General features: G+C 53.7%; 3 protein-coding genes across 10 annotated transcripts; 1 reads left to right on the top strand and 2 right to left on the bottom strand.

The window, feature by feature from the left end:
* Positions 1-291: 291 nt before the first annotated feature.
* HAGHL (hydroxyacylglutathione hydrolase like) lies at positions 292-5406 on the bottom strand. Its single transcript, XM_066977767.1, has 8 exons — positions 5217-5406; positions 4380-4444; positions 4154-4271; positions 3768-3876; positions 3526-3629; positions 3265-3366; positions 3100-3179; positions 292-2732 (listed from the first exon to the last, which is right to left on the bottom strand). The coding sequence occupies exons 1-8, from the start codon at positions 5319-5321 to the stop codon at positions 2567-2569; spliced, it is 849 nt and encodes a 282-aa protein (XP_066833868.1). The 5' UTR covers positions 5322-5406; the 3' UTR covers positions 292-2566.
* A 685-nt stretch (positions 5407-6091) lies between these two features.
* HAGH (hydroxyacylglutathione hydrolase) lies at positions 6092-17712 on the bottom strand. Of its 8 annotated transcripts, none has more exons than XM_066977548.1 (11): positions 17694-17712; positions 16696-16737; positions 14955-14985; positions 13350-13531; positions 12834-12898; positions 11169-11286; positions 10006-10114; positions 9252-9355; positions 8685-8786; positions 8128-8207; positions 6092-7576 (listed from the first exon to the last, which is right to left on the bottom strand). In XM_066977548.1, exons 4-11 carry the CDS (start codon positions 13452-13454, stop codon positions 7477-7479), a joined length of 783 nt encoding a protein of 260 aa, XP_066833649.1. In that variant the 5' UTR covers positions 13455-13531; positions 14955-14985; positions 16696-16737; positions 17694-17712; the 3' UTR covers positions 6092-7476. The 8 variants fall into 8 exon arrangements, with proteins under 8 accessions (XP_066833649.1, XP_066833648.1, XP_066833650.1 ...); XM_066977547.1 differs by lacking the exon at positions 17694-17712 and adding an exon at positions 17061-17163; XM_066977549.1 differs by lacking the exons at positions 14955-14985; positions 17694-17712 and adding an exon at positions 17147-17225.
* Positions 17375-18638, top strand: FAHD1 (fumarylacetoacetate hydrolase domain containing 1). The gene has a single exon (XM_013174962.3). It carries the CDS (start codon positions 17547-17549, stop codon positions 18216-18218), a length of 672 nt encoding a protein of 223 aa, XP_013030416.3. The 5' UTR covers positions 17375-17546; the 3' UTR covers positions 18219-18638.
* The last annotated feature ends 886 nt before the right edge of the window (positions 18639-19524 follow it).

Here is a 19524-nt window from a genome sequence, read left to right as displayed (position 1 = left end):
TCCTTTCTGCAGAGTCATTCTTCATCACGTAGCAGTGAAGTAGATGAGAACTGAACACAAAGCTGCCCTTTTGCTTTCTTCCTTCAGAGTAAATACAAACAGCCAAAGCTGATTACTGCATCTAGCCCAAACTGAACCCTTGCCCAGACCCTCTTCAGAGAGAACCCGCACTCAGTTACTGCGCGCCTTGGGCTCAGGGCTGGCAAAAGGCAAAGCTGCCAGACCTTAACCTGCTTCTCAACAGCTTCTCTGACACTTCCCTGTGTCCTTCTCAAAGCCTCCCAGCATTCATTAGAAGTAAGCCAACAGTGTAAAAGACAATTTTAATGTTTTTTAATTAAAAGCTTTACATATTTTAGGTGTTGCCGATCAATTAGTGAATTCACAGTGTTCATAAGGCAAAAATCTCCCCCCGTTTCCCCCTCCCTTCCCTAGTCATACACGAGCAAGTTGGTAGTTGCAGTGAATGCCCTTCTCCATGCATAGTTCTGTAACAGTGTTATGCTAAATCATAACATTTTTATCTACAGGAAGAGATACCAGTGCTAACGCAAACTAAGTCCAACGTGCTGAAGTGCTGAGACCATAAACTTTGTACATCAGTGCAAAAGAAACACATTCTGTTTCTGTTGAGAACATGCACATCCAGCCAGAAGTGCACAAGTAAAGCTGAATTAGCTGCAGATTAAACAACTGAGGATTTGCATTTTGTCACCTCCAGTTACCAGGATACCAACGTGCACCTTACTAAAGCTGTCAGAGGACTCTCCACCCAGAACGTACCCAGAGCACAGCTCCCACAAACTCTCCCAGGTGTCTGTTCTTGCCATGGTCTCAAGAACAGCTCCAGTTTCACCCAGCCTTTGGGCTGCATGCTGCTGTCAACACGAGCAAACCCCGTGGCAGTTCAGGAACCCTCCCACATGCACCCAAGTGCGTCTTCGCTCCCAGTATAAATAATATTCCACAGGCACTCCCCAGGTAACAGATGCCTGTCAGGGCATCACCTACAAACTGTACCATTGCATCTGAACTGAGTAACTGGGAGGCAATAGTACCGAGGCAACTTGTGCAGCAGGACTGACTCTTCCCTTCCTGTGCAGAAGAGTAAATTCTAACAATATAATTAAAAAAAAAAAAGGCAAAAAAGAAAACCTTAGTCAAGTTTCTAGCAAGGGAAAAAAAGGCCGTAAATCAGGCTTCAGTGGTAACAGCTGCAATTCACAGTCCACACACAACAGATCCTGAAGTCAACTCTATTCCAGTGTTAGGAGCTATAAAGTTTGTAATCAGTGCTGTTTAAAAGGACACCCCTGTAGTATGGGGCTGTGGGGCCAACTCCTGTTTGCTCCTTTCTGTTCTCATTTAATCTGCATGAACTAGAGGTAAACTGAGCAACATCGACACAATTAGCCACACACACATTGCACAACTGAAGTTAAAAAAAAAAGAGATTTGCGTGACTGCCCAACACGGAGCAACCGGCCCCAAACCAGACCCATCGGAGGGATTTTTCACAGCTATTTACAGAGCTACCTCCAAGCCCTATTTTTCCCTACAAAACTACGTTACTCAGTTTTGTAATACAACTCACCACCACCTGCAAAATAAAAGCTCTACACATTTCTCAGACTTAAAAAAAATAAAATGAAATACAGTACTGATTTTGCACAAACTGAACAATGAGGGCTGCAAACAAGAGGCATAAGAGACCCAGCTGCTCCCTCACTCTTATTCTAGAGGAAAGGCGAGGTACACGTAAGTTTCATCCAGTATTTTTCCAGTATTCTATCTTGGGGAAAAAAAAAAAAATGTAATGGATCCATAGCAGCATGTTGTTGCTTGCTGCCTAAAAGCTCTCCCACCCTGAAAAGCACTGTAAAAAGAGGGGTTTAGAGCATGCTCTCCTCCGTGCCTGAGCTCCACCTGAATGTATCCTGCAAGGTTTAAGCAATTTGGATGGCTCCGTTAAATCAGCAATTGCCTTAGAAACCCCTAAATGATCTCCTACATTGCCTACAAAAACTAGAAAGTAAAAACAGAAAAAAATACACAAACCACAACGCAGGCAGGGTTTCTGTCAGCCCAGCTCTGAAGTCCAGCGGCTGCTGCTGACCTCCAGCTCGACACCCGGCAGCTCCTCCTGCGCGTCCCCAGGGCCTCGAACCCGTCCCTGCCCTGAGCCTGACCAGGGCACGGGGATGCCCGAGCGGAGCAGCACGAGGCAGTTGGAGGAGGCAGAAGGGTCTGGAGCCTGCTGAGCGCTGCCGGTCTCCCCGCTCCCCCCAAACGCCTCCTCACCCTCTTCCAGCAGCACCCACGTCCCGGCGGCGCAGGGCTGACCGGCGCGGCTGCTCGCTGGAGGCAGCCACACGCTTCCAAAGCTCCCGAGGGCAGCAGGAGCCGTGCTCGGCGCTGGAGGGAGCGACAGCAGATTGGGCTGAAAACGAGCAGGTTCGGGACAGGAGCCCCTTCCCAGCGGCGAGGCCCCTGCCACCACCGGGACGCTGCGTTTTGGTGGCCGTGCCCACGGCCGCACCGGGGAGCCGCCTGCTGCCACCGCGGCTCACTTCTTCTCCAGGAAGGGGCTGAAAAGTCCCCAGTCGAAGGCCAGCACGGCCTGGGGATGGGGCCGCTCCTTGGGCTTCTTGAAGTTATCCTTCTCGGTGCGGAGAGCCCTCAGCACCTCCACCGGCTCCGTCTTGCCCGTGAATTTCTGCACGGCCTCCTCCCTGCAAGGGCAACGGCTCCGCTGGGATGGCGGGGACAGGATGGGGACCCAGCTTGCCACCGGGACAGCGGGGGGCACAGCCTCATGCTGGGGGCACAGCCTCATGCTGGGGGCACTGCAGGCACGCAGGGCTGGTCTGCAGGTACCCTGCGGTGGCAGCGCGGGACCCCACATGCAGGCACCCTTCCCTCCCTCGGGGCTTGGGATTCCCACTGCCCAACAAAGCCACTGGGAGAAGGGGCGATGCCGGAGGGAAAGGGGGAGCAGGTCTGGAGCCGGGAGCAGCAGGACAGGGATGGATGCTGGCCCTGTTTAGGGGCTGCCCCGTGCGGGGCCCTTTGTGCCCTCAAGTTGCCGGATCTGCTTACGTGACCCGCAGGAAGGGGTTGTAGAGGAACTCCTCCTGCAGCGTGGAGGGCACTGTGGGCAAGTCCTCGTCATCCCGCTGCTGCAAGGAACCAGATGCATCCAAAAACCCGCTGGCACCCAACACCCCAACCAGCCATCACCCCCACAGGGGCACAGACACTTACTTTGGCCCACGCAAGTTTCTTCTTCACTACTTCGTTCTCCGGTTCCACTTTTAAGGCGAACTTGAGGTTTCGGATGGTGCACTCGTGGCCGCAGAACACCTTCTGCAATGGCATTGGAAGCACCCGGCGTCACACAGGCTCCTGGTGCCGGATCCGACCCTGCTGCACCCCAGTGCATGCAGCCCTGGGGATGGGCGCTGCCACCCCAACAGCCCCCCCCCAGCATTTCACCCCCCCCAGGCTGAGATCCGGGGCGCTCACCGTCTCCTTCGGCAACGCCCCCAGCACTTGGGTGAGGTTGGTGTACATCTGCTCCGCCGTCCCCTCGAAGAACTTCCCGCAGCCTCCCACGAACAGGGTGTCACCTGCGGGGACACGGGGCTGGGCACGGGGGCGGACCCCAAACCCGCGGCCGGACAGGGGTACGCGGCAGATTTGCCCCACGAGCACGGGGTGGGCATGGGGTAGGCGGCGTGGGGTGCACGGCAGCGGGGCGGGGGTACCTGAGAAGAGAGCAGGGGCATCCGGGGAGCCGTCCTCCCACATGAAGTAGCACATGTGGCCCGAGGTGTGGCAGGGGGTGAAGAGGCACCTCACGCGGATGGCCCCGAACTGTGGGGAGGGAGGGTCAGGGCCATGGCCAGGCACGCTCCGGGCTCACCGCGGACCCCTGGCCTCCCCGAACCCCCCTGTGCTGCCTGCCCGGGGCCCGGCGGGTGGGGAACACCAAGGGGGACGCAGCCTTTGGGGTGCCCCAGCGCCATCCCAAACATGCCGGGAAGGGGACAGGGCTTCTCCCCGTGGTCAGCGTGCCCACCCCACACGAGCGGTGCCACCTCTGCACCGCCCCAGGGGCTGCACGCCCGCAAACACCCCCAGGGCCACGCACCGTCAGCTCCTCGTTGGGGGCCACCTTGTGCGTCAGGGCCCCGATCCGCTCGTCGGCGCCGTACACCCGCAGCCCGGGGCACAGCCTCGCCAGCTCCTCATTGCCCCGCGCGTGGTCCCTGCGCGGGGAGAGGAGGGCAACGGGCACCGCTGGGCACCGCTGGGCACGGCCACGGCCGCAGCTACGGCCACCGCCTGCACCCCGTGCGGTGGCCAGAGGCACTTACCAGTGGTGGTGGGTGGTGAGCACGGCTCGCAGCACCACGTCCTCCCTCCGGACGATCTCCAGCAGCTGGAAGGGGCCAGGAGAAGCAATATGGTGAGCGCAGGAGGTGATGAACGCCCAATGCCCCGCACCCAACGCCCCGCAGCCACCCAGCAGAGCGCGGCCGCTCTCGGAGCAGCCGGCACCCAGCGCAGCGCAGGATGGGTCCCGCACCACAAACCGGGGGGCCCGGCGAGAGCAAAGGCACCCCGAAAACCACGCACGGCGCTGGGGGGGGGCTGCCAGGGGCCCAAGGCACGGCTCAACGCGCGGGACCCATCGCTCAGAGCAGGGCAGGGGGTGCAAAGGGGCAGCTCCCGGGGGGCTGGGGGCTGTTTTGGGGCCGGGGTCATTTTGGGGCCGGGGTCATTTTGGGGCCGGTGGCGTTCCGGGCCCATCGCGGCCCCCCCCCCGCTCCTGCGCTGCAGCCGGGGCTCGGCCGCCTGGAGCCTCCCCGGGGAGCCCAAATTCAGCGCCCCCAGCTCCCCCCCCGCCCCCCCCGGGGCTGCCCTCCCGGAGGAGGAAGGAGACGTGCGAGCAAGCGGCGAACGCTTAAAAAAAAAAAAAAGAAAAAAAAAAAAGGAAAAAAAAAAAGGAAAAAAAAAAAAAAGAGAAAAACAAAACAAAAAGCGCCGGCGCCTGCAGTGCCTGCGGCAGCGGGGGGGGGGGGGGGGGGGGCACACACGGGGGCGGTTTGGGGGGAGCGATCGGGGCCGGTGGGGCTGGGGGGGGGTCGGCAGGGGGGGGCCGCTCCGGGCAGAGCCCCCCCCGGGCAGGGGAAGGGCCCGGCGCCTCTCACCCTTTTGGGCACGGCGGCGTCCACGGCCACGGCGTCGCGGGTGCGCTCCTCGATGACCAGGTACATGTAGTTGTCCTCCAGCACCGACACCACCTTCACCTTCATGCTCCCGGGCCCGCCCGCCCGGACACCCCCGGACCCCCCCCCCCCCCGGCGGCGGAGGCGGCCGCTACCTGCGGGCGGGGCCGGGCGGGGAGGGAGGGGAAGGGACGGGAGGGGAGGGGAGGGGAGGGGAGGGGAAGGGCCGCGGCGGGGGGGAGGGCGGTGTCCACGGAGGGGGGTGGCCAACCTCGTCCCCTTCCCTCCCTCCTTTTCCCTTCCCTCCCCTCCCTCCTTTTCTTCTTCCTTCCTGCCCTCCCTCCCCCCTTTTCCATTTCCTTCCCTTCCCCTCCTTTTCCTCTTCCTCCCATCCCCTCCCTCCCTTTTCCTTCCCCTCCTTTTCCGTTCCCTTCTTTTCCTCTTCCTTCTCTTCCTCCCTTTTCCCTTCCCTCCCCTCCCCCCCTTTCCCTCCCCTCCCCTCCCCCCCTTCCCCCCCCCTCCCTCCTTTTCCCCTTCCTTCTCTCTCCCCCTTTTCCCTCCCCTCCCTCCTCTTCCTCTTCCTCCTCTCCCTCCTTTTCCCTCCCCTCCCTCCTTCCCCAGCTCTCAGTGCAACACAGCCACAGGGCAGGGGGCAGCTCCTCTTGCAGCCACCGGTTCAACGCAGGGGGTCATCGATCCCTCGGCTCCCCCCAGGAGATTTGTTCTCCGTTTAAAATAAAAATACAGGCTTAACAAGACCTCGAATAAAGCCTCAGATGTTCCCCAAATGCCTACCTGCTGCCCAGTGGGATTTGGAGGAAAGCTGCTACAAGGTCGCTGACTTTAATCACCAGTACAAAAAAATAAGAGTTTAAGAGGCCGACTTTTTTTCCAGACTGCCCCACTGTTTACAGCTGCGTTTATTTCCTCAGTTGTCAAACAGCCATCAGTACAGTCATGCTTAGTTGTAGCAGCACAGCATTCAAGTTAAGGAGTCAGTAAAGTTTTAGGTACCATTTTTCTAAAATACATAAAATTTACCTTTCTTTTTTTTTTTTAAAGCAAATAAGGAAATGGTGCTACACCAACCTCCGCTCCTACACTGCCACTCAGCACGCTCTTTAGAACAGCAGACCAAGTTACAGAGGTGAAATCCAGGTGCTTGTGCGCTCCGTCCTGGCATTACTTACCAACCAGCGTGCGCTAGAGAGAGAAACTGGAACCAAAATTGTTCAAATCTGTTATTACAGTTTCAGCTGTGAAGCATTTGTTTAAAAATCTCTTGTATTTGAGCAGATCCGCAGCATGCAACTGAGATCAAGAAACGAGGAATTTAATACACCTGGGAGGAAGATGCATTAAAGACAGATGCCAAGCCTATAAGACACTTATACACTAGGTAAGTTCTTTCTTCTCAGGGAACAGCAGACAAATTCCTTCTTCGTGGTACTAACACAAGTAACACACAGATCACACCCACGAGCAGGAAGCAGGTGCATGCAAGCAGGCTTACGTTAACAGGGAAAGGGCATAAGCAACAGTGCAATCCCTAAGCCAGCATGCTGCTGCCTGGAAAAGTTACTGCGATCCGTGACAAGGAATGTCAAAGAGAAGAGGAGATCCCTGCGGAACAGCTGGACAGTCCCAGCGTGCCATTTGAAGAGTCAGGCCACAGCATATTTTACAAACCATGCCCTAAACTGGCTGCGGCAGAGCAGGTCTGTCACTGAGAGCGGTTTTAGTAGAGCCAGAAGTGACGGACTTAGAATAGTTTAAGTAGCAGCATGGAAGAAAAGTTTCTATCTTCAGATGGCAATGCAGTTAACTGCATTTTGTCCCTGTTTTAAACGGAGACCGAATACCTTCACGTAAAACAGCCCCAATCCCACTGTCTGCATTCACATTAGGCGCCTACAAAAATAACAGGAGGTTTTTTCCTAGGCCTCAAGGCTTGGCCCTTCCCTACCCCAGCCTCTGAGCTATGTACCAAAGCTTGTAAAATGATCTGCGTGTGACATGTGACAGTTTGAGAGCCAGCAATAAAGGGATAAATATTCTTCATTATAAATATGCTGTAGAGTATCTCAACAAGGGCAAAGTGCTTTTTTTTTTTTTCCTCAATCAAAACAAAATAAAAACCTAAATAAGACTGTCTCGACCACAACAGAACGTTCAATTCCTAAGACATCTGAATAATCTAAGTTGCTGTGAAACTGACAGTAAAGTGACCTAGGCAGAGTGCTCAGTCCTTCGGGACCCTGAAGTTATCCTTCTCTTTTCTGATGGCTCCCATTGTTCGGATAGGATCCGTCTCCCCGGCGTGCTGCTGAACTGTCTTCTCCCTGCCAGGAGGGAACGCCAGGGACAGTAAATGCAAAGGCTGGAAGATAAAATCTCTGATATGAAGTCACTACTGCCACATTTTGCCTGTATCAAGGGGATATGTTCTGTTTAAGATCAAGGACTCGGGGCTTTGGCGCAAGCTTATCAGCTCTCTTGGTTTAAACACTCACGGGCAAGAGGAAGTTGCAAACACTTTTATGCCTTGAATGGCATCTTTTTACTGCGTCTGTCTGCCCAACCCTCTGTGATGAAGGAACATCATTACACAATAAAGCTTGTTCTAGCTCCTGAGTCAGGGACTTCAGCACTGGCAGAGGTGCTCGCCAAAACCCTTCATATTTTACTGCAACCACCTTCTGCCAGGACAACGAGTACTTTACCTTCCTTACTCTTGGAATGCAAATGCTTTAAGGAGAGTCTTGAGGGCACTGAACAGGAATGTATGAAGCAGGAGAGTAATTCACACTTAAGGCTCTTTCTTCACAGACCTCATCCTTCCCACGTCCCCCCTTCACCCCAAGCCAGAGGGACCGTTCCCACCCCTCCCTACCTCACTCGCATGAAGGGGTTGTATGTGAACTCCTCTGCGATGGTGGAGGGTATGGTTGGCTCGCCGCTGTCGTACTTGGCCTAGAACAAGGGAGAGATTCCTGCCTGATGAGGAACGTTTTGGTGAATGAGGAACATCCCGTGTACGAACCGTGATGGGTTAGTGTTGCACCAAATTGCCTGAACTGCTTCTCAGGCCAGGCCCTTTGCAGAGCCACACACAGTCAGACAAGGACCGAAGCACACATGGAAAGAAAGACCTGGGTGATAGCTTTCGTGGGACTCCCACATGGATGTGGACAACCAGCCTGTAATTGTACCAAGGAGTTCTCAGGGAGGGTCACATCTCCACAGGATAGCAAACTGTCTCCTCCGGGCCCCACACCCAACCCTGTTCCCCAACACATCGCTCCCCTGAATGCACAACCAAACTGCAGCTTCTCACCGGTATCTACCTTCCCTGAGCCCCACCATTGTCCCCTCTCCTCTATTTCCTCAGAGTGGCTCTTCCTGCACGAAAGCACACAAGAAGCTTAGGAAAAGCATGAACCAACCTACCTTGGCCCAAGCGAGCTTCTCCTGGATAGTTACATTATTGGGTTCAACGTGCCGAGCAAATTTGAGATTGTTGATAGTGTATTCATGACCACAGTAAACTCTCTAGGAAGAGAAAGGATGAGTTACACGTGGTAACTCTGAGGGCACAAAGGTGGAGTGCCAAGTACCATCCTCAGCGTTATTGTACACAGCAGGAACAACAGAGTCAAGCCCCCAGGATACACCGTACTCTCTACTAGAGATAGATGCAAAGTGCTGGGAGTTATCAGCCAGTACTATGTGTGAATTTAACACTAAGCCTGATAAAAGAACCAGGGCATCCAAGCTCTCCAGCCTTTGTTTCAAAAAGCAGACTACTTTCCCCACAGAACACAAGCGTATTTGGGTACCCATTTCCTTCTCAAAGGACTCCAGCTATTCAGCATCAAATACAATTCCTGAAGTAAGCGTGCATTCCTTCAACACGAGAAATTGTCTCATTGAAAAACAGTATTATTGGGAAGATGGTTTTTCTGATGCCTGTAGTAGTTTCTCGCTGGTTACCTTACTAGCATAAGAGTTTCATACCGTTTCAGGCTCCAAGCTGCCCAGAATCTCAATCAGTGCTCTGTACATTTCCTCTGGGGTTCCCTCGAAGAATTTCCCACAGCCAGCCACGAACAGCGTGTCACCTGCAAGCAAGGCATGACATGGCATCAGGACCAGACAGAACATTTCACACCCAGATGTGAACACCCTGAGGGCTCGGTCTTGCCATTGCTGTCCTCTCTGCAGCCCACACTGCTCTGCCCTCACCAGAAAGGCACAGGGACGGCCAGGCTTTACTGCTGCCCCACACTGGCTCGGTGCTACATAAACCCACACAACAAATGCCTCTCTAACCTAATCTCAGCTTCTGATGCAGGAAATCCCACAGCCTCACCATGCCAGAGCTTCCCTACCTGTAAGTCTGCTCTCCGCTCTTGTCCCTTCTACAATGGACAATGAACACTTGTCCTCTTTACTGTGAGGACAACAAAAAAGCAACAACCAGCTCATTTCATTGAAAAAAAAGTGCTAGAGGTAGGACTCATCCAGGGCTCACTCTTGATTTTGCTTGCAGGGCGTCCAGCAATACTTTACGGAACTAGAGGAGTTTCACCGGTTTCATCTACAATTACTACTAGGTAGCTTTTGGTGCGGGGACAAGGTGTGGAAGTTAAGTTAGCTGCACGGGTAATAAGGAACAAATGGACATCCAGAGTCAGGAGCACACAGGCAGAGGGGTAGCTTATTTCTTCGCAACACAGACTGCCGGCGGTGTAACCTCCCAACTCCTCACCTGTAAAAACAGCAGGTGGCTCGGAGCTATTTGGCTTAGTCACATAATAACAGATGTGTCCAGAAGTGTGACACGGCGTACAGAGGCATTTCACATTAAGAGATCCCACCTGAGAAGAAGGCAGAAGACTGGAGCTTAAGCTACTGTTTGGTAGCATTTGTACGATTAGAAAAGAATTGCAACTATTACAATGGCCTAGTAGTCCTACAGGCAAATTCTCACGTAGCTGGTCGGTAAACATCAGCTCTTTTCCTGAGAGAGTCCAGCAAAAGAGTTTTATGGCAAGGACTTGGAAGGGAGCTGTTTCCTCTTAGCAGGTGTTGTTACAAAGGGAACTGCCAGATTCTTTCATTTGCATGCAGAGTGACTCAGCGTCTGGTTGGCAGCAAGGGAAAATAGATCTAGAGCCATACAAAATCCTAAACAAAGTTAATCAAGCGGAAAAAGCTCCAAACAAAAATGAAGCTGAAGGGTAGAAGTGGAAGACGCTCAAGAAAAGGGAGGGATTAAACACATTCACGAGGATGTTTACCCCACAGCCTTAATTTGTGCACCTTCCCATGTTCTTCTGTGCTCCCTTCTTTGCTTCTGACTGCCCCACAAAAGGTGCACTGCAGGAATAGCAGTGACATTCATGCCAGCCTGCAAATTTCATAGCAGTTTATGCAATCTGCCAGCTCATCTATAAACAGCCGCGTTACAACAAGGTTTGCCACTTTAGCTCTGGAAAAGCAATGCAAGGCAGCTAGCCCTGCTGGCCCACTTTCTCTTCTCCCTGTATTTCAGCCTTCATTCAGAGAGCACCCTTTGCATTTCCTCAGTGCTACCCAGGCTCTAAGTGGAACACAAGCCCTGTGCTTTCACATTTTGGCTCTGACCACCCCAGTTAAGGCAGCTGTCAAAGAGCAGACAGACACCCAGCATGTCCCAGGCAACACACGTGTCTGAGCCATGCCAATGTTACCATGAGAGAAGTCTCACCAGCTAAAAGGAGCCGGAGGGGCTGTGGCTCATAGGGCAGGAAAAGGGGGAAAGATGTAGCTAAACCATCAACTACTTCTGAGAAACGTTAAAAAGGTAAAACAGCCATGACCACACCAGTCCGCCTCCAAAGCTGTGACAAAATGGAAGATGCCCTCAGTCCTACAGATCACTCCCTTTACCTTGAGCGTCGTCAGGTGAGACACCTTCTGTGTCAGTGCTCCAACTCTGCTGTCCCCGCCATACACGCGCAACCCCGTCTCCATCTTAACGAGCTTCTCGTTTCCTCCAGCATGGTCCCTGGAAGGTCAGAAAAAGGGATTTTGGTAAGGATGAACACAAATTTATCTTAACTCATATTGCAATGGTAACCTCCAAGTGATCATTTCTGATCAACTAGTCTTACAATATCCTGACATCTAACACTGTCCTCCTATCCAAGAGCATGCTACATCAGCACTAGTGGAGATAGTTTCTTTAAATGCCAGTTAAGTAAGGGCTGGTGGCTGTAGAGCAGCACGTTCAGGAAGGATTTCGGAACAGGACCTTGGTCACTGTCTCTCCAACAACCCCCTCAGCTTCACACCTGGTTGGGGAACACCAGCCTCAGAGGATGAGAGTCACCTCTCCAGTAACTGGGGCGCTGAGACACTGAGATCACTGCGATAACAGTTATCAATTCAGTGGCTCCACTACGACCCATGGGAGAGGTTACTCAGGTTCACCACTGCAAAACTGCTCAAGCAAAACATTCATCTCTACGTCCCTGGCAGAGTTAATCTGCAACCCAGGTAATCTTCCCACAAGTGCTGACTAAGTACCGTGCCGCAGAGACCTGCCCCAGCAACTCAGCGTTGCACTCCCCAGCTACCTACACGTTTATTCCACTGACCAGCTAAAAGAAGTCAGCATTTTGAAGGTTAAAGGCTCTAACACAGAGAACTCGTAGTCTAAACAATGTGCCTGGCCATAGCAAGAATTACTCATAGGAAAGTCTGGCTTGACTCCAGGCACAGGAAGACTTCCCCATCTTCGCTGTGCACTCGGCTACTTCATACGGATTTCTCTGCACTTCACTTCCTCCTGTACTCACCATGCCTCTGGACCAGGTAAGGACCAGACTGTCCTTCCGCAGAGCTATTCAAAGAAACAAAAAGCAGTTGGGATAGCCTGGGCATGTCCAGTCTGCTAGCGCCTGGACATCTTCTAGGAGAGATCTTGACATACAACTTCAAAGCAGCCCTTTACCAACCTCTGATTGAGGGAGTGTCTTCCTTTGCCTCACAAATTATTTCTCCACCGTGCTTCTGAGTCTGTGCTAACGTTTGATCAGTCGTAGCTCCAAGCTGTCTGGTCAAATAAGCAGGCAGGGAACAGCCAAAGCAACTGTCCCCCGCGGGCACACAACGGAGTGCTGATTTGAGCCATCCTCTCTTAGAGACTTCTCTTACTCCATTTGCCCCTTTTCTACATTATAAAGGAAGGTTTGGGAGGACTGCCTGCTCCAGCTGAGCCACCAATAACACGAGTAAGCATCACTGCCAAAGCAGTTAAAAAGGAAAGGCCCAGAGATGCAAGGATGAACTGTCACCGCTGGCGCCTTTCTTGTTTACTCCTGTCCTCACATCTGCACGCTGAATCCAGGCCCACCGGGACACCCAGGGACCCGTGTCCCTGCACAGTCGGTATCCTGGTGTCAGACAGACCGAGGGGCACTGCCTGAGCTCTGATCCTCCCCTCACACCTAAGCTCCTGACTAGAGAAATCTGATCCAGGAGAGAAACAATTATTAACTGCTTGTGCTAACGCGGAGGAAAGGGGGATCCCACTACAGCAGATGAAGTTACCAGTGATGGTGTGTGGTCAGGACAGTGGTCAGCTTCACGCCATGCTTTTTGACTGCATCCAAAACCTGCAGACAGAGGCATGAGGAGAGCATTAGAACTCACACGAGGCAGCTTAACAGCACACCTGGTACCTGTGTGCAACCACTACCGGGTTTGAGAGCCACACCTGCATGCAAACACCCCAGCAACTCCGCAGAGGGCCCATCCCTCTTCAGGGAGTCGTTACAGATCAGGACACAAGGTCTCTGATCCTGCCAGGCTCAGTCCCATTTCCTCTTTTCTGCATAAGAGCAAACTAGGGGAGGGAACAAAATCGGGTCAGTAACTCTTGAAGTCAGGGAGAAGCTGTCTGTGCTCAGAAGCTCGGTGAAGCTTTATCTGTACATAGGAGAGGCCAGCATTTCCTGCCTTTCCCCAAGCCTGAGTCAGCCCGTGACTAACTCCCTCGTGTACGTGGCAGCCTGGAAGCACCTCCCAGGGAAGCAGCCCGCTCCTGGGGGCAGCAGACGGCATTACCTTCTGGGGCTGCACGGGATCAACTATTGCGGCCTCCTTCGTCTCCTCATCGATGAGGAGGTACATGTAGTTGTCTGTGAGAGCCGGGAGGAGCTCCACCTTCATGTCGGCTTGCGTGACCGTCTTCGACTTCCTCTGCTCGTGCTCTGTGTGCAGGAAGACAGCTCGCAGCCACACGGGACCTGGGGAGCCAAAAACAGCCAGACCTCAGGAGGGGAACGAGGGGGACACAGCACAGCAGGTCCTGCAGCCAGGGAGAAGGGCATGCACAGCCCAACCTGCCTCCTTCAGAGGAAGAGGAGAGCGGCTACCACGGGACAAAGCGTTAGTGCCTGGCTGTGTCACCCTGTGCCCCGCGGCATGGGAGGATCTTGGTGCTCTGCAGCTTCACAGAAGAGGGATGGGACTCTGCTCCTGGGGATGTACTCATGCAGGCAAAGCACTGTACCTCGACTGGAGAGATTTCAAGGGGCAGGAAAGCAGAACAGAGAGGGAGCGCTTGGACAAAGGTCAGCCGGGGACCATGACTTTGCAAAAAAAAAAAAAAAACAAACACAAAATGCCATGTTACAACCAAAAGGGGAAAAAAAAAAAAGGAGAAATATAGACACTGTTAGAACAGAAATACGTGGTGCATTAATTGGGGAAATCACTTCTTACGTAGCGCTACAGAGAGAGGGGAGGTACATGGAGGGCCAGGCTCCCTGTCTGGCAGATACCAGGCATGCACTGCAGGAAGGGTTCTCACTCACGGGCTACCTTGATGCAACAGCAGTGCTTCCCTATTTGCTTTTGGTTAAATGTTTAATCAGATCCAAGTAGTAAATCTGATTCCAGATGCAAATAACCTGTGCTCCATTTTTCCCCACTCTTTAACTCACAGATGCACAGTTCTTAAAGAAACAACCGAGTCATAAGAAGCTCTGACATAAAAAAAAGGAAGGAAAACAAAGACAACAAGGCCTTCCACTGCCAGCAATCCACAACCCAGGCCTGGGTCCATGCACATGCAGGGCGAGAGGCACGAGCCTCTACAAATCACACACCAGTTGTCTTTAACACCCAAGGCCCTCGCATGCCACTGAAGGTGCCTGCATTGCTCCGAATCGGGCTGGCTCAGCTCCTGGTTCATTTTGCACCACTGCCTCCAGCCCAACGCTTGGTGCTCAGTAACCTCCACGGGTGCCAAAGGGAGGGGTCACCATGCTCTAATCGGCCTGGCCCACTCTCGAAACAGGTCGGTCCTGATAAGAGGCAGCTTCAGGGAGCTGAGGCCCTGCAGGCTGCCTGCAGCCCACCCGGAGCTCCGGAGGCTGACGGACAAACAGCGCTGCAAGGCCAGGACCAAAGCTCCCAGCTGTGCGTGCCGCTGCAAAGCCAGGCACAGGGGTGGCAGCACCCCCAGGGCCCCTCCAGTACCACTGCCCTGGAACATCTTCCCCTTCTGCATCCACTACCTCACCTGCTTGTACTGGAAAGGAGGCATGGAGGGGAGATGGTAGTAAAATTAAATGCAAAAAAAAAATAATCCCAAGGCACAACAGTGTAGGCATGCTCTGGGTATTTGATATGGAAGGCACACAGTGTTAAAGAAAGCATCCATACCTGCCAAGTGGTCCTTAGGAGCAGAAAAGTCCTTTCAAAAAAAAAAAAAAAAAGAACAGAATAACAAATCCTTACTATTCCTTGATAGGAAAAAAAAAAAATTGCTCCTCAACTGCTCTAGCATAACATGGAGCGCTTTTCCTTTGGATGTAATCACTCACAAGAGCTACGTTTACTGTATGTTTGTTTGCACAGTAGATGCCAACTGGAAAATAAAAAAAAAAAAATCAAAAGAAAACACAACCCTAGCTTGAACTCAAAGGAATTATTCACATAGTTAAAATGCTTTCTTCCTATGAACCGTTTTTAACCTTGGCCGTGATCCTGAAGACTCTTTGCATGTTTAGCTCACAATTCGTGCACAACAAACAAACAAACTACACCACATACGGAAACGTTTTCTGAGATGCGATTTGAACAAAGGAAGGAGAAAGCATCCATGCAACGTGAAACTCATTCTGATCCCCATCTGCAGCTGAGCTGCACCTCTGCAGCCTGCCCGTCGGACGAGCAGACCAAAAGCCCTCACGCACACCCAGCACCGCTCGGAGGAGAGGAGCAGGCTCAGCCCCGGCTCTGCTCACGCCAGACCCCCAGGCAGTTCCTAACCCCTGCCCTGGCCCTGCACCTAACGAAACGCTCTCGTTTCGAGATCACTGTGCTGCGCGCAGGGCTACTCCAAAATCAAGGTCCGGTAATTTCATTTTCGCTCGTTCTGCGCCACATCCCCGCTGGCTCGATGCCTGAAGCAGAGGTGACAGGGGCTCGCGGAGCAGCAGAGGCCTCTGGATCGCACGCTTGGTGTTGCGGAACGGCTCGTCAGCGCGGCCCGACTCGCCGAGAGGAAGGGTTCGCACATGGGAAGCATTAATGTTACCGCATGCACGCTCGAGGTTAGGGGCAAGCAGGCAGCAGCGCAGTTTAATAATAGGTTACTGCAGCGAAGGGGTGCTTTATACATTTTCTCCACGGTATTTTTGTTTTACTCTTTTTTTAATTACAGCAAAGAGTGGAAAATTGCTCTTTCAAATGTAGCTGTCACAGACACGAAAGTGACCGCCCATGCATCCCCAGACGTACATCCCTGCGTTGCCACATAATTAGAAACACCACGTTCACTTTTTTTTATGTGCTCTGCACGCAGATATTTTTGGACACCGGGCGAGCCCGTGTTGGCTGCACACCCCCGGGGAACGGCGGCTCGCCTTGCCCCTGCTCCCCGCCAGCAGCCAGCCCGGGGACCCGTGCACACCCTGCAGTGGGGAAATTCGGTCTGCCAGCCCCTCGGTTTGCTTGTTCCCAAGATAGCATCAGGGTTTCCAAGCCGGGCAGTAACTCCCAAGGATTTTTGCTCACGAAGGCCAGGTCTTAAAGCTGGAGTGATGCAAAAGGCCTCTGGCAAGACTCGCCCGAGACACTGTCAAGCCCCAGCCCAAGCTCCAGTTCAAAGAGACGCTTTCAGAATTCAGGCCGCAAATTTAAATGCACAGCCCAGGCTTTTTTTTTTTTTTTTTTTTTTAAAAAACGTTACCGATACAATTTCGCGTTGAGCTCAGGTTAAAATTCCAGCTCCCAGCCCGCTGTCCCCCAGAGCCATAACCAGCACCCGTGGCAGTCCAGAAACTCCAGGAGCCCTGAGATCAGTTATCAGTGGGGAGAAGAAAAAAAAGAAAAAAAAGAAAAAAAACAAAAAGAAAACCAACCACCACCAGAGACAGGCTCCAGCTAAGCAGATACTGACCTACTTGGGGCTGTGAGTCAGCTTAAAAAGCTCTGCGCACCCCTGAGTGGGCAAAGGAGAAGAGAAACCATCGTCAAACTCGGCAGCTCGCCGGGGCTGGGGGGGGTCCGCAGGCGCCCACGTCCCCCCGGGGCCGGCTGCGGGGCCGCTGCGCCCCCCAGGCCGCCAGCCCAGCCCCGGAGCAAGGGGGACCCCCCCCGGAGGAAGGGACCCCCGGGAGTAAGGGGACCCCCCCGAGCAAGGGGAACCCCCCGGAGGCAGGGGGACCCCCCGGCCGCCCCCCTCCCGAGGGCAGCCCCCGGCCGCCCCCCGCTCCGTGCCCGCCGGGGCAGGTGGGCTCCGGGCGAGCCTCCCTCCCCACGTACCGGCTCGGAGCAGGGCCCCAGCTCGCAGGGCGGTGCCGAGGCTCCGCCAGCCCCCGCCGCGCATGGTGCAGGCCCGGCCCGGTTACCTTCGCTCCCCGCCCCGGGAGGCGGCGGCGGCGGCGGCAGCCCCGGCCCCGGCCCCGGCCCCGGCGTACAACGGGGGCGGCGCTGCTCCCACCCGGCCGCCGCCCGCCTCCTCCTTGCACGCCCGGGCCAGGCCCTTTTTTTTTTTTTTTTTTTCCTTTTTTTTTTCCCCAACCGAGCCGTTTGCCAACCCCCGTGGAGGGGCTGGGTAAGGAGGCGGGGGGGGGGGGGGTAGGCGGCCTGTCCTTGGGAGGGAGCAGGCAGGGGAAGGAAGGAAGGAAGGAAGGAAGGAAGGAAGGAAGGAAGGAGGGAGGTCGGAGCTCGCCGTTGCAGGCAGGGTTTGCGCCTCCGGGCCCGGCAAGGACACCCCAAGGGCATCCCGGTGAAGGAGCCGCCGAGCCCATGGCCTCCTCCCGGCCCCTGGCCCGCTTCTGGGAGTGGGGCAGGAACATCGTGTGCGTGGGGCGCAACTACGCCGAGCACGCCAAGGAGATGGGGAGCGCGCCGCCCTCAGAGCCCCTCTTCTTCCTCAAGCCCTCCTCCGCCTACCTGCGGGAAGGATCCCCCATTCTCCGGCCTTACTACTGCGACAGCCTGCACCACGAAGTGGAGCTGGGGGTGGTGATCGGGAAGAGAGCCCAGGCCGTGACCCAGCAGGCTGCTATGGAGCATGTGGCAGGCTACGCCCTGTGCTTGGACATGACCGCCAGGGACACCCAGGAAGAGTGTAAAAAGAAGGGTTTGCCCTGGACCTTGGCCAAGGCCTTCAACACGTCCTGCCCGGTCAGTGAATTTGTGCCCAAGGAGAAGATCCCGGACCCTCACAAGCTGAAGATCTGGCTCAAGGTGAATGGAAAGCTGAGGCAGGAGGGGGAGACCTCCTCTATGATCTTCTCCATCCCCTACCTGATCAGCTACATCAGCGAAATTGTCACCCTGGAAGAAGGGGATTTGATTCTGACGGGGACTCCCGAAGGAGTTGGGTCTGTGCAAGTAAACGATGAGATAGAGGCTGGGATAAGCGACATCCTGACCATGCGGTTCAAGGTGGCACAGCAAACGCGGCGGTCCTAACCGAGAGCCCGGCTGGGACCCCTGTCTGTGTAGGAAAAGGCCTTTTGGGGAGTATCTGGTGAACGAAGAGACACACAAACTGTCCCGTGAATTAAATTTATATGGCCTAAGCATCTACTGGACTGTCAGTTGTCAAGGACACGTAGCGCATGAGCTCTGAAGACCTTTGGCCAAAACAACCCCATTTCCATGGAGGTTTCAGCCTCCTCCGAGGCTGTACAGCGGAGGCCAGGCCAGGAGTCCAACCCAGCGTGGGGCAGCTGGTTAATACCTAAACGGTACCTTGGAACTTTCTGTGCAGACTGTGCTGGGAGATGAACACAGGGCAGGAAATGCAGCAGCAAGACTCTCACTGTGTGTGTGCGCCCTTCTGTTCTATATATTGCCTTAAAATAAAAAATAAAAAGTGAAACATTAAAATGGTGATGTATGGAAAGTGCTCTGGGATCCTGGTAAGGACTGCAGCTCTCCCCTTGGTACCTGCTTGTTAGCAGGAAGGCTTCCATGTCCTGGCTCCCAGGTCTCCCATATACTTGGCTTCCTTGCACAGAGGTATTGAAGCAGCAAAAACGTACGTACACAACGAGAAATAAAAGTTTAACCTGAGGACTGGAATCCACCCAGGGTGTGAAGCTACATGCCCTGGCAGCTGTCAAGGTGGGGTCTTCGCAGCTTGGTGCTCCAAGAGCTGGCTCATGGGCAACAAAACAGCAGTCAGAGGTGCTCTGCACCTGGGTGCTGTGGCCCATCATCACTGGGGAGCTGCAACAAAAAGAGCTGTGATGAAACGTGGAAAAGCCTATGGGGAAAGGTGCCTTTGCAAAGCACTGCATATGTTTTCATCATTACAGTGAATAATCTATAAACCCATAGATATCTAGGGTTTTAATTAGTCCCTTAGTAGGCCACCACTTTGAAAGTAACGCTTGGGCATTCTCAAAGCCTAGGCTCACATGTCACATGGGGTGGGGGCTCCTTTCAGTGGTTTTATTTCCAAGATTGAGGATTTGGGGTTGTAAATAAAAATTAGGAGCTAAGGCTCACCCATGCTATATAAAATCAAAGGTGCACATGCAACAGTAAATCAAGAATTACAGCTTCAGAAAGAATCTCTCTCCTCGGAGTACTCTGCAATATAAAGATGTTTTCACAGGAGTTTCATGATTCCTCCATGCATTTTTCAAGTGTACAAATTAAAAGAGGATTGCTTTCCCTCCCACTCCAAGGAGCGTTATGCAGCAGAAGTGTGCCAGATGCCTGGCAGATTATTTTCTTAAACTAAACTTTAAATATACTTCTAAAAGTA

This window comes from Anser cygnoides, chromosome 15, assembly GCF_040182565.1.
Source record: "Anser cygnoides isolate HZ-2024a breed goose chromosome 15, Taihu_goose_T2T_genome, whole genome shotgun sequence".
Taxonomy (NCBI): Eukaryota; Metazoa; Chordata; class Aves; order Anseriformes; family Anatidae; genus Anser; species Anser cygnoides.
The sequence above is the reverse complement of the archived record's forward strand: the minus strand, read 5'-3'. Positions and strand labels throughout refer to the sequence as shown.